We start from the raw sequence: 13878 nt of genomic DNA, 5'->3' as shown, positions 1-13878 counted from the left end.
GTAATACTTGGAAAATTCGCAACTTCTTCAAAATTCCCTGAATATTTGCAAAACTTTATTTGATATATAGAAAACTTCACTTTTTTCATAGTTTTTCAAAGCCATTTTACAAGCAAATTACTAATTTCACAATGACTGCGTAGTCATAAATCTATGATTAAATCAATAATTATATGCTGTAGAGAATGCCAAAAAAAAAATGCAGCTCGAAACATTTTCAAAATATTTAGAAAAATTATAAAACAAAATTCTATATCAAAATTTAGATAGAGTCAATTAAAATCGACTCAAAAACTAGTCAAAAATTTTAACCATTCCTTTTAAAGATTTCAAATATTTCCCAAAAATGTTGAGAAAACAAATGAGAAAGAAACTTGATACTCGATGAAACGTGAAATAAATCAGAGAACGAAGATAAAAATACGGAGCGAAAGAAAGAGAGAGCGATGAGAAAAGTTTAGCAAGTAGATTGAGATGTTCGACGTTTTAGGTCCTAGGCGCTTTGTCGTGTTGATAAACAAATTGTATGATATAACATAATGATATTTAGAAGTTAGAATTACGGATTAAATGTGTGCTTTCAGTTATTGTTCCAATCACGACATTATTACAAAAAAAAAAAAAAACAATGTGTATTATGATTTTTCAATGTTTGTTCCTTACGTAAGAAGTACATACACAAGTATATATATATATAAATTGACATAGCGTATATTTGTATCTGTAACTGTAACTGTATCTGTATCTAATACTACCTAGCGGTTAAAAGTACTTATATGTAGGATATTTGTTTGGTGTTGATGTCTGGTCAATTTTGTATAACAAGTCGCAAAGAACTTGAAAGAACTCTGAAGGAAAAAAATTCAGAAACTATTCAAAAAAAATATATATACGAAATACGATAATGAAGAAATAGTAGTAGATGAAGACGAAGCTGATAAGTTTAGTTAGTGGTACACGACGAACAAGAAGAAGAAGAAGAAGACGATAAAGATGATGATGATGAAGGTCTAACACCAGATAATTATGCAAATATAATCAACAATAAACTAAAGATGTTTTTTTTTTTGTAATCTTAAATAGAACGTAAATAACTATGGGCTGCACACTGAGGCTCATATCAAATTATAATCAACTACTATAAATGCTAAGTACAGTTATCACAAAACACACACACACACGCACACACACATACACAGAAGTTGAAGAGAAGAAGAAGAAATTCACACGCACAACACACGAAACACTTCCACAAAGCATTAAACCTAGAAACTAAGTTTTAATGTTAACAAACAAAAAATCGAAATATCGATAAACGTAGAATGCAAAACACGATATTAAAAAAAAATTAAAAAAAATACAAAATTTAGAGAGCTCGATAAATATGAATAACAAAGTTCAGTGCAATACATTTAATGAAAATGAAAATGAAATGTAAAACTTAAGTAAACATAAAAAGTAGTTGAACGATTTTTTTTTGTATTGTATTACGTACTTATAAATATTTATAAATAACTAAATATAACTATAAACTAAACTAAACCAAATGAATGCGAGAGAAACTCCAAAAAGAAATCCAAAAAAAAAAACAAAACAACCGAAAGGTAATTTAGACGAATTTTAAAACCCAAATGAAAAACAAAAAATAACGAAAAAAAAACAAAACAAAATAGCAGGCTTAACAATTATTGTATTAAATAAAATTAAAATAAAAAACAAGAAAACCAAAAAAAAAAACAAAACAAAAACCAAAGAAATAATAATAAAATGGAAACTATAAATATAAATATATATATATATTATGATAAATATAAATATAATAATAATTATACATATATGTAATATGTATTGTATAACAACAAGAATTCTGTAATTTACAAAATATTTTATGTGATCATTGTCTTTTTTTTTAATAATATTACAAGAAATAAATAATTCAAATACAAATAAAGGATATACACAACATCGCAGTTTATATTACAACTATTGGGGAAATCTAAGGAACTATAGTAAATATCCAAATGTTCTTTCATGTTTTTATGAATCAAATTTGTTATTTAGGTATTATAAATTTTAACAGAAAATAGGTATTAGAATAGGTATCTTTAGATATTATATATTTTAACAGAAAAAAGTTAGCAAAATATAAAGAGCAAAAGAACACTTTATACCGACTATGAAGGACTACTAATATACGAAATATACCAAATGTATATACCAAAAATACCAAATTGCTTAAAATTTGCAGCAGTCGATCGATTTTAAGAATATTCCTTAAAATGGTTGATAATCTGGTATATTTTTAATGCTGTCGGATATCGATATAACAAATATACATTTTGACATATTTCAGTATTTTTCGGTATATCAATTTGGTATATTCAAATGGTAATGCTTTGGTGGACAATCGGGTATATTTTGTACATATTTTCAGTGCTGTGGTATATCGATATACCGAATATTCGTTTTGGTATATTTTTACATTAATTTGTGGTATATTTTCAATGCAATAGTATATAGAAATTCCAAACATGCATTTTGGTATTTTTTCTAATATAGGATATATCTTTTTTGCAGTAGTATACCGATATACCAAGTATAGATTGTGGTATATTTTCAATGCAGTAATATATCGATATACTAAACATACATTTTGGTATAGTGTTCTTTATGGTACATTTTCAATGGTATATCGATATACCAAATATACAAGTTGGTATATTTTGAACGTTATGGTATATTTTCAATGCAGTAATATATCGATATACATAACATACACTTTATATATTTTGTGCTTTATGGTATATTACAGTATTTTTTCGATACATTAATTTGATATATTCAAATAATAAAACGAGTGGCAAGTAATATGATAACAATTTGATAAAAAGTTAACAATCTGGTATATTTTGTGCTTTATGGTATGTTCTCAATCGCGTAGTATATCGATATACCAAATCAACTTTTTTATATATTTCAGTAGTTTTTCCCTTTATTCAAATGATCATACCGAGTAGCAAGTAATATGAGTAGCAAAAGCGCGTAAATCAAAGAAAGAGTTGACTGAAAAGAGCAAAGGTTAATGATGACAAAAGAAAGACAAAGAGAGAGAGAGAGAGAGAGAGAGAGAGAGAGAGAGAGAGAGAGAGAGATGGAGAGAGAGAAGTGTGATAGATGAACGCGGCAATTAAATGAAAAGTGCGCCGTTTTCCATTTTTTGCTTCAACATTTTTTTTGGCAGCGTTTTTAATTTCAATTAGCGCGGCGACAACAAAGCTGCCAACTAGATGAAAGCAACTACAATGAGGAAATGAGCTGCAAGGATGGAGGAGCACAGAGGGTGAGGGGTAGAAGGAGAGGGGGAATCGGTCAAAAAGGGGGGGGTTGGTCAGACAGTTGTGAAATGGTTGCAATGCCTTTTGGTATTGCTTTTGCCTTTGGCTTTGTTGGTTTTGCAGCCACTTGATTTATGTGGCTTCATTAGACATTCCGCACATAGCCAAAAACTGCGAATGTGCAAGTGTGTGTGTGTGTGTGTGTGCACGTGTGTGTGTGTGTGTGTGTGTGTGTTTGTAGAACAAAATAAGCTAAGTGATTGCCAAAAAACTAAAAGCGAACGAACACGAAAACGAAACGCAATTAGAACAAGCTACAAAACCGGTTACATTGTCATCACTGAAAACCCAGTGGAAAAGGGAAGGGAGCCAGGCATGTGTCCGCTTCTGCCACTGATTCAAATTCAAATTCGGATTGGACAACCTCGTTTTTCGTTGGAGTCGCCCTTCTTCTTTGTGTCGAGTAGTTTTCGTCGGCTATTGACCAGGCATGGAATATTTTTGGTTAAACGCGCTCAAAGGCTCAAATGTCCAACTACACTCCACTGACCCATCCACACCCCTTACCCTTACCCCCACCACCCCCTTCCCTCTGGTTTGCAACCATCCAAAAGGTTCGATGTTTGTTCGTGTGAGCCGCAAAAATATTTGCATAGTTACCTTTAATGTGGTTCGACAGCGTTTTACGGCGGAGGCCAAAAGCGAGTCTTCAATGGAGGGAAGGGGGCAGGGGTTGTGCCACAGCAGTGAGATGGGGGGGGCGTGTACTATGTGTGGCTTGGCAAGTGGGCGCTGCCCCCCTCCCCTTCCCCTTCCCTTCTACACTCTGCTGTAGACAATGACGATGACGACGCCGAGCAAAAGTTCTTCAACAACGTAAACGAACAAAAGTTTTCTTTATGCACACACACACACACACACACATACAGTGGCACTGCCGGCATGTAATTTAAAATGAAAAATTCTATTCTTTTGACACACACACAAACACACATACAACCACATACTCACACACACACACACACACACTTGGCGTGCACACATCAACAAGCATTGATTTCATTTGCATAAATAAGTCTAAAAAATACATGAATGCCAAGCTGAGAAACCTGCAAACCGACTACAAAATGCACTTTATTACTTTCATTTAAAATCTATATCTACTCTACATTAATTTATATATATTTTTATAGAATACTTTACTTAAAATACATTTTAAAGGTGCACAAACCTTTCTGAATTCATAGATTATTATTATTATTGTTACGATTGTTAAGAAAAAATTCATTGAGAAAACTATAAATATAAAGAAAATATGTGTGTTTTTATTTTGTCAATTTGCGGGAGAGAAAACCAAATGATTTCTTTTTTACCTTTAGTTAAAAATATGTAAGGTATATGTAGGAAAAATATGTTCAACTAAATGAAAGAAGCATCAACAAATTACAAAACCCAAAAGACTCTTCTGAAATATGCTTTGAAAAGAAAACGCTAATCAAAAGATAGTCTTAAAAGGGTAAACTATGAACACTCTTTGAGAAAACTATACAAATTAGTTTATAATAATATATAAATAAGACTAAACTAATATCTTCTGCTATTCCTTCAATTTTTAACTTAAATTTTTGTTTCCTTAACCAAGTCATAATACAAAAATCAGGTAAATAAATGTAGAAATATCTAGAAAAATGTGTTGAACTAAATGAAAAGATCAAGAACCCTAAGGACATGCTTTGAAAAGTAAACTAAACTTCAATTAATTTGAGCTCAGTTTTCGCTTGCTTCAAAGAAATTTAATAGGCGGGAGACAAATTCTTTTTTTTTTTTTACTCAAGGTGCTTCAACACAATAGTTAAAATGAAAGCTAACCCGATAAAAGCAAAACACTGCGGTATTATTCGTTAATATACCAAATTAATGTAACGCAAAAATACTAAAATATACCAAAGACTATATTTGGTATATTAATATAGTACCACATTCAACGAGAGTACATAAAGATCTCAATGATTAGCGGGTATGAAAAGATCTGTGAATTTTACAGATTACATTCTTAGCTTCGATAATTCACTTTTAAAAAGTCTCAATGACAATTTGAATGCATTGAAAAAACGCAACTCGCGACTTTTCAAGCGACTTTGCTGAAGCACACATCAATTGAAAGAGTATTGGCAGCAGTGAAAATAAAACTTGAAGCAACTGTAGCTGATTGGGCGTCTACACACACACACACACACACTCATACGCATACACATACACACACGCACACGCACAGAGACTGATAAAGCAAAAGGTAACGAAGAAAAAAAAAACTATTGCCTACTTTTAAGCGCGCAAGCGACAATCAATGGCAACGCAATGAATGTGGCTCCTTCTGCTACCCCTCCTTCCCTTCCTTCTCCTCCCTCTCCTTTAGTGACAGCACATTACACGCGCAGTCAAAAATCGCATAAATTAAAAAACTGCACACACACACACACACACACTTGTTATATGCCTAATGAAAGGCAGGCGAAGGAGAGTCTGGCAACCCTTTTTTTGTTGGTCGCTGTCGCCTGGCACATTTGCTGCTGTTTATTTTTAATGTGAACACCCGACCACCTCCAACCCTCTGTCCTCCCCCCTTCCCTCCCACACCACGTTGCTGCTGCCGCCCTCTAGCGGCTGTCGTGCGCCAGCAAGGAAGTAATAAAGTATCTCAAAAGTAACTTATTAACCATGCTGACAACGCTGCCAGTTCCTGTATCTCTTTCGTATGTGTGTGTGTGTGTGTGTGTGTGTGTGCGTTGCTCGAGGGCTCTGCATATGTGTGTGTGTGTGTGTTTGTGTGTGCCCCACCCCCCCGCCTCCCTGCGTCAACGAACGTGTTTCATGTTTGCTAATTGCGAGTCGATTTTTCATTTCACATTTCTCATGAATATCTCCGTTTCCCCAACACAGTCGCAACTCTGTTTTGCTGCCTTTCTCAGCGATTCTCATTCCTTTTACCTGCTCAGTTCCTCAGCCACTTAGCAACTGATTGAGCCCTTTCGTCCAGTCGCCGGAATTTTGTGGTTTTTTCTTTTCGTTTACAATTTCTCATGAGGCAAAATGCTTAATTTAATTACATAAATTCTTTGCTTTCTTTTTCTTTTTTTTGAGGGTGAGCATTGCATATGAAAATTTCATGAGGAAGAGACTTGTGCCCGCACCTGATGTCGCTCTGGACTCTTAAATACCCAAGAGATTTCCGAGGCAAAGTCACACACACACACACTCTCTGATTGTCCTTTCAGTGAAAAATAGCGCTCATTAATGTTGCTCATTAGCAGCCACAGCCAGAGAAGCAGCAACTGAATGAGGTCCTTTTTGCTCCTTAGGTCCTTAGGTCGGTTTTGTTTGTGCTCTCGTCTTCCCTCCCCTCCCCTTCGCTTTGCCTCTGTAGCATTCAACGAGTGTCAACTGGCAAATGATTTGCCATTATTTACTAATAAAACTCATCGAGTTTTACCGCTCACACACACACACACACGCTCGCTGCGCTAATCGAATGTGCAACCCCCTCGATACCAAGACTCCCCTTCCTCCCTCCTCAATTCCTAGCTGACAAGTCGTCCTGACACTGGCAGAACTCTTAATACGAAGCGACTGCACGTTTGACCGCCGCAGTCCACAAATGACCTCAATCAACATCGACTTTTGCTCCCTTCCTCACTTCAATTCTCTTTCCTTCCTTCTCATTACTTGCTCTTTACGGATGCTCCTTCTCCTGCTAAAGTCCCTTTCTTCCTCTCCCTTCCTCCCTAATCTGTGTTATCTTGCAACTATTATTTCTTTTTCCATACCTTATTTCCAATATGAACAGTTGATTCCTCGTTTCATAAAATTGTTGTTAATTTGTTTATTTATTTTACATTTAACAGAGGTTCCCTTTTTCTAAGTTAAGGCTTTAGTTTTTAAAATATGTTTATCTTATGAAGTTTCCTTTAAAAAGTAAAAAAGCCACACTCGAGAGTGCGGTATAATACTAAATAAAATATACCAAATAATATACCACAAAAATATTAAAATATGCCGTATTTGGTATATCGCTCTATTACTACATTTTGAATAAAAGCAAAACAGTTTGGTGTTATTCTTAAAATATACCGAATAATATACCGCAAAAATACTAAAATATACCGTATTTTTTATATCATTGTAGTAATACATTTTGAATATAAGTTCAGTATTATTCCTTAATATGCCGAAATATACCGCATTTGGTATATAATAATACTATATAAATCAAAATATACTAGATTATTTATTTTACATTTAACAGAGGTTCCTTAAGCTAAGTTCTAAGCTTAGGCTTTATTTAGATATCACTTCTAAATAAAAAAAAACTTTCACTCAAGATGTTGTCTTTAAAAATTTAAATGTATGAAATTTTAAATATTTTTATATGTTTAAAATTAAGTATTTCAGTGAATTTAGTAGTATGCAGTATTTCATAATAGGTAATTTCATAGACTTCCAATAGTTTAATATTGCTTTTGATTAATCATTTAACATTTTAGAATGTAAAATTAAAGATCAATTTGCTTTTGCTAACTGCACACATTTAAAGCAACTTCAATAACTTTATGTACTTCTTAAAAAATAGTTTAGAAAATAATTGCTCACTTACTCACTTGCTCACAACTACATTAATCAATTTATAAAACCCTTTTGTAAGTCTCAATTTTTCTTGATTTTGTTTGACTTTAAAATAAATTTAGTTGCTCTTCACCACTAACGTCTTGTTTATTCCACCAAACTTATTGAAGCCATATATTGTTGAAATACTGATTGCAATTCTATAATACCCTTAAGTTTTCATAAAGAATCATTGACTGATTAGAGGAATGAGAATTAGTGTAGGCAAGGAATGTATCTCAACTATCTCATTGAATATTTGTGTGCAAAAACATTTATGGAGTAGCCACTAAATTATGAATAAACTATTGTTTGAGTAGCGAATGAAGGTTTCTCTGTTCTCCTTAAAAGGTACGTAAAGGTTGCAAAAGAGTTTTCGAGGCCTGCTTTTGAGGTGTTCAATGCTCATAGGGTTTTGATTAATGGTCAAGAAAAAAAAAAGAAGGAAGGAATTTGCAACCCTGAGACGATTGCCAATGTCCAAGCATATTGACGGCCAGTTTGATGTGCGCTCCCAGGGGAATTCCCTAAAGGTTTTCTCTCTCGTCCTTTTGCCTTGACTTCCTCCTCGACTAGTTGAGCTGGCATTCAACAAAAACTCTTTCGAGTATTTTGCGGCTCATTCTTTGCGTTTAATTTCGTTTATTCATTCGAATGGCCACAAAATGACATTTGCATTTGCCCCAACTGTCTAACCCCCGCCCTGCCCCGCACTCTAAGAAAATCCCAATCCTGTCCCCCCTTGCCCTCTCTCTCCTCTTTCAGTCATATTCACGTCCCAAGTCTCCAGCTGGGCGTCATATGCTTTACCCCGGGGAACACAAACTGGACATGTAGATGCCCCAGAAAAAGCACAGAAAAAAGTCAGCTGATGAGGATGTGGTTGAGAATGAGGTGTTTGTGGCATGTGGCATGTGGCAACTGTGCCCTAATCTCATAACGAATGAATGCCACATTTGGCAAATTTGTTTTGACAATTGAGAACTGAGTGCGAAATTTATGGAATGCCAAACCAAATGCAGATAAACTATCTATACAAACGACAGCACTCAACTCTGTCTCTCTCTCGCTCTCTCTCTTTTACCATCTCTCTCTCTCTCTCTCTCTCTCTATTCGTCTGCGTAATTAATTCTTTGCTGACTCGACGATTTGTAGGCCGAGTCGCAAAAAGGCACAATTAAATGCACAGCTACAAGCAAGATAAATGAGCTTAAAATCAACATTTGTTAGTCGACACGACTTTCAAACACTCTGTAAATGATCATGAAATTGGTTTTAGTTAACACGACTCACAAAAATCCTTCGTTTTCTTTTCAATAAGAATGAACCGCAACTAATGGCAGAAAAACAATTCAAATATATAGTTGCAAAGAAGATGGAAGCAATCAACATGACAGCGAAAGACCCTTTCCTTAAAATTGAAAAAAACCAGAAAGTTAAAGCAATGTAACCATATTATAAAAATATACTAGAAAGAAAGAAAGTTACTATCGATACAACCGTATTATAAAATTATACCAAAAATATACCGCAAAAATACTAAAATGTACCAGCGGCTATGTTTGGTATATCGATCGTAATGTACTACATTCAATAAAACTATATAATATAAATATACCGAAAATATACCGCAAAAATACTAAAATTTACCGAATAAAGTAAAATCAATGTAACCATATTATAAAAATATACCAGAAAGAAAGAAAGCTATTATAGATAAAACCGTATAATAAAATTATACCAAAAAATATACCGCAAAAATACTAAACTGTACTAGCTGATATGTTTGGTATATCGATCAAATTGTACTACATTCAATAAAACTATGTTATATAAATATACCAAAAATATACCGCAAAAATACTAAGATATACCAAAGAAAGTAAAATCAATGTAACCATATTATAAAAATATACTAGAAAGAAAGAAAGCTATTATCGATACAACCGTATTATAAAATTATACCAAAAATATACAGCAAAAATACTAAAATATACCAACGACTATGTTTGGTATGTCGATCACATTGTTACTACATTCAATAAAACTATATTATATAAATATACCAAAAATGTACCACAAAAATACTAAAATATACCAAAGTCTGCATTTTGTATATCAATATTGTACCACATCCATAGAGTATAAAATATACCAGATTGTCAGCAAATGCAACTATAAAGAATATACCAATTAAAAGTACCAAAGTTTACCAAAGCCAATATTTGGTATATCAATATTTAATATATACCATAGAGTATAAAAGATATTTACGACAGAGAATTACCCATATGCATTTAAATGTTTCTATATTATTTTTGTATTACAACAATATCATTGTTAGTTTGTTGATTTTGTAATTGATACTGTCTTGATATTTATATAGTTTATTTGCCAACATTGTAATAAAATAAAATGTAAAATATTTGAATGTTTATTGTTTGTATAACAGTAATGAAAGTTTGTCGATTGTCTGTAATTGAAAAACTCTACTAAATTCTAACATATTTCACAAATATATAAATATATATACCCTTCGTGTTGCGCATAGTACAGGGTATAATAATGCAATGGATTTGGCAGGCAACAGCGCAAATGGCATTTCGAAATCAGAGCTGTTGCTGTTGTTGCTGCTGACATAACTGTTGCCTATAGGCGTAGCATGCAGCATGCAGCATGTAGCACGTTTGCCACTTGCCACTTGCCACTAGCCAGTTGCCAGTTGCCCATCGCCTTTGCCAATGTGGCCAAAAAGCAATTAGCAAAGTTTTTAGCTAGCCGTGGCCCTGGCCAACACAACGACGGACATTATATTTGTGTCTGTGTTGCTGCTTCTGCTGCTTCTGCTGCTGTTTGCAGACCATCATCAATCTGCTGCAGTTCCCCCTTTCTACCCTCTCTCAACTGGCTTCGCAGGTCAGGGTTGCACCTACTTCAGGGCTGGGGCGTCGAGTCATCGTCATCGTCCAATTATTCATGGATAATCTAACCCAAAATGGGACGTTAATTACGGGCGCATGTCACTGGCACTATGCGCCAACAGAACACACCTCTCCTCCCCTTTCTCTTACCTCTCCTCTTCCTCCTCCTCCTTCTCCTTTCTCTTTCCCCTCCTCTCCCCCATCCACTTCTCCAAAAAGTTGCACAGCCTCTCGCTGAGGCGATTGCAACACATAAACTACTTATTTGCTTTTTGTCGATGCCCAAAACAAAAACGTAGCTTGATCCCCACAACCGACTCATAACAAACGCGAGGGGGCCTCCAAAAGTTGTCCATAGTTGGTAATAAAAATAAACGTGTATTTTTAGTTAAAAAATATTATAAGCGTAAAAATTATGTAAGCGTGCATTGTAGGTTTCAAGTAAAAACTATTCATAGAAATTTTATATATAATATAATGGAATTTTCGATCAATAAAAAGCTAAACTTAGGTAATGAAGAAATTCTATATATATAGATCATTGTAATTCGGTCACCTTCTAAACTTGGTTATTTGTGTAATCATAAACTTAATTAAAGACTATGCATAGAAACTATGAACTTAAGTAAAAACTGTGCATCAAAATTGCATACAGAAGGTAATTTCAAATCGATCAAAAAACTAAACTTTCAACTATACAAACTTGGTTATTTTTTTATTCATAAACTTAAGTCAAGAGGAAATTATATATATAAGGTAATTTTAAATCGATCAACAGCAAAATTTAGTTATTTTATTATTTATGAAAAACTTTGAATATAAGTTTTATATATTAGGTCATTTTAAATTGATCAAAAAAACTAAACTTTCAACAATCTAAACTCAGTTATTTTTTTATTCATGAACCTCAATAAAAACTGTGCACAGAAATTTTATATATAAAGTAATTTGAAATCAATCAAGAAGTTAAACTTCCAGCTATTTAAAGTTTATTTATTTTAGGCTATTGCCTATCAAAACAAAATTTATGTTATTTCTCAAATTTGCACTAGTTTTTATCTGTTTGCCCAATACAAAAATGCTTCCAATTATAAGTTTCTAAAGCGTATTAACTAGCACAATTATATTTAAATAAAACTCTTTGAGTATATCAAATAAATTAAAATCAAGTTTCAACTTACCCACAATAATCGACGGCGTCTTCTTTAAATTGTTGTAATTATAAAACATCACAAATAAATTGCACACTTTTGATTGAATTGAGAAAATCTTCGAGCAACCCTCGCCAAATGTTGCGCTGCTCCATTGGGTGATTAATTAAGCAAATGGCTGCAAAAATGCAATCCGCTGTTTCTGACAAGGCGACGGACAGCCAAAAATGCGGAAGGGTAAAAACCGTTAACTAATTAAGAGCAAACCTCTGTCTGCCTCTATAAGATTGCACAATATTGCCAAGCGAGAGCTGCAAAGAAACGTTTTCAAGTATAAAGACAGAAATTAAGCAACGCAATTAAACGTAAATAAATTGCAAAATCTAAATAGAGCAATTAATAAAGTAATCAGTGAAATGTCAATACAATATTAATACATAATTAAAATAAAAAAATAAAAAAAACGTGTACGAAAGCTACAGTATTATTCTTAAAATATACCAATTTAATATACTACAAAATTAATAAAATATACTGAAGACCATATTTGGTATATCAACATTATAATTTGATATATATCCATATTCCGCAAAACATTGCCGTGTTATATGAAATACACCAAATTAAAATACTAAAATATACTGAAGGCTATATTTGGTATATCAATATACTATTACAGCAAAACGCAGCTTAGAATACACAAAATACTAAACCAAGCAGCCTTTTTTGTCATATAAAATTCTATTAAAATATACCGATTTAATATACTTAAATATACTGAAGGCTATATTTGGTAAATTAATATACTAATTTGATATATATCAATATTCCGTTTTGAATAAAAGCAAAGCAATGCGTTGTTGATGTTAAAATATACCAAATTAGTGCACTAAAATATACTGAAGGCTATATTTGGTATATCAATATGCTATTACATTCAAAATACACCATAGCTAAATACAAACTGTATACTAAGCACATAAATAACATGATTACAACATTGGTGAAATACATTTTCCAAAATCAAAAACGCGTTTCGTAATGTTTTGCACTCTTTGGCAATAAATTAAAACGTTATAAATAAAAAATCGAAATACAAACTGTATACTAAGCAAATTCTTAATATAATTACAACATTGATAAAAATATATTTTTAAATATTTCAACGCAGCGCGCGCAATCGATAACAAATAATTTGCAGACTGACCATCGCTTGACAGCGTCTGGTCACCCTAATGCCGGCTATCGAACAGCTGTTTGTCGTTTCAAGCACACAGCTGAGCGGCGACGCTTTCACTGCCTGCAATTGTTTGCACCGATTAGCGGTATTTCAAACGAAGGAAGAGGAGGAGAACAAGGAGAGAGAATGAGCAACATTGTGCAATATATTGTTGTGCGCAGCGATCTGCGAAACACGCTCAACTGGCCGCTGGGCGCTGTGATAGCACAATGTTGCCATGCGACGGCAGCGGTGATGAGTTTGCACGTGGAGGACGAGGAGACGCAGGCGTATCTCAAGGATCTGGACAACATGCACAAGGTGGTGCTGGAGGCCAAGGATGAGGCGGCGCTGGTTAAACTGAGCGAGAAGCTCAAGGAGAACGAGATCAAGCATAAACTCTGGATCGAACAGCCAGAAAATACACCCACTTGTCTGGCCATCAAACCCTATGTGAAGGAAGCGGTCCACAAATATGTGAAGAACCTCAAACTACTGAAGTAACCCATAAGAAACTAGACTGGCATTTGTTGAAAATAAAAAGTGGAAAGAAATTGCTGTCTAATACTTATTTTATGGTACCATTAGCTACG

The 13878-nt window shown here is 33.6% G+C and overlaps 1 protein-coding gene across 3 annotated transcripts in view; it reads left to right on the top strand.

Annotated features, from left to right (window-relative positions):
* Positions 1-13839, top strand: part of LOC133849060 (putative peptidyl-tRNA hydrolase PTRHD1) — an 88841-nt gene extending 75002 nt beyond the window's left edge. For all 3 annotated transcript variants that reach the window (XM_062284909.1, XM_062284907.1, XM_062284908.1), the window contains exon 2: positions 13419-13839. In XM_062284909.1, coding sequence (XP_062140893.1) covers positions 13433-13789 — 357 coding nt within the window. In that variant the 5' untranslated portion in view covers positions 13419-13432 and the 3' untranslated portion in view covers positions 13790-13839. The remainder of the gene's footprint in view (positions 1-13418) is intronic.
* Positions 13840-13878: the final 39 nt, after the last annotated feature.

This window comes from Drosophila sulfurigaster, chromosome X (genome assembly GCF_023558435.1).
Source record: "Drosophila sulfurigaster albostrigata strain 15112-1811.04 chromosome X, ASM2355843v2, whole genome shotgun sequence".
NCBI classification, from domain to species: Eukaryota; Metazoa; Arthropoda; class Insecta; order Diptera; family Drosophilidae; genus Drosophila; species Drosophila sulfurigaster.
This window is presented reverse-complemented; position numbering and strand designations above follow the sequence as displayed.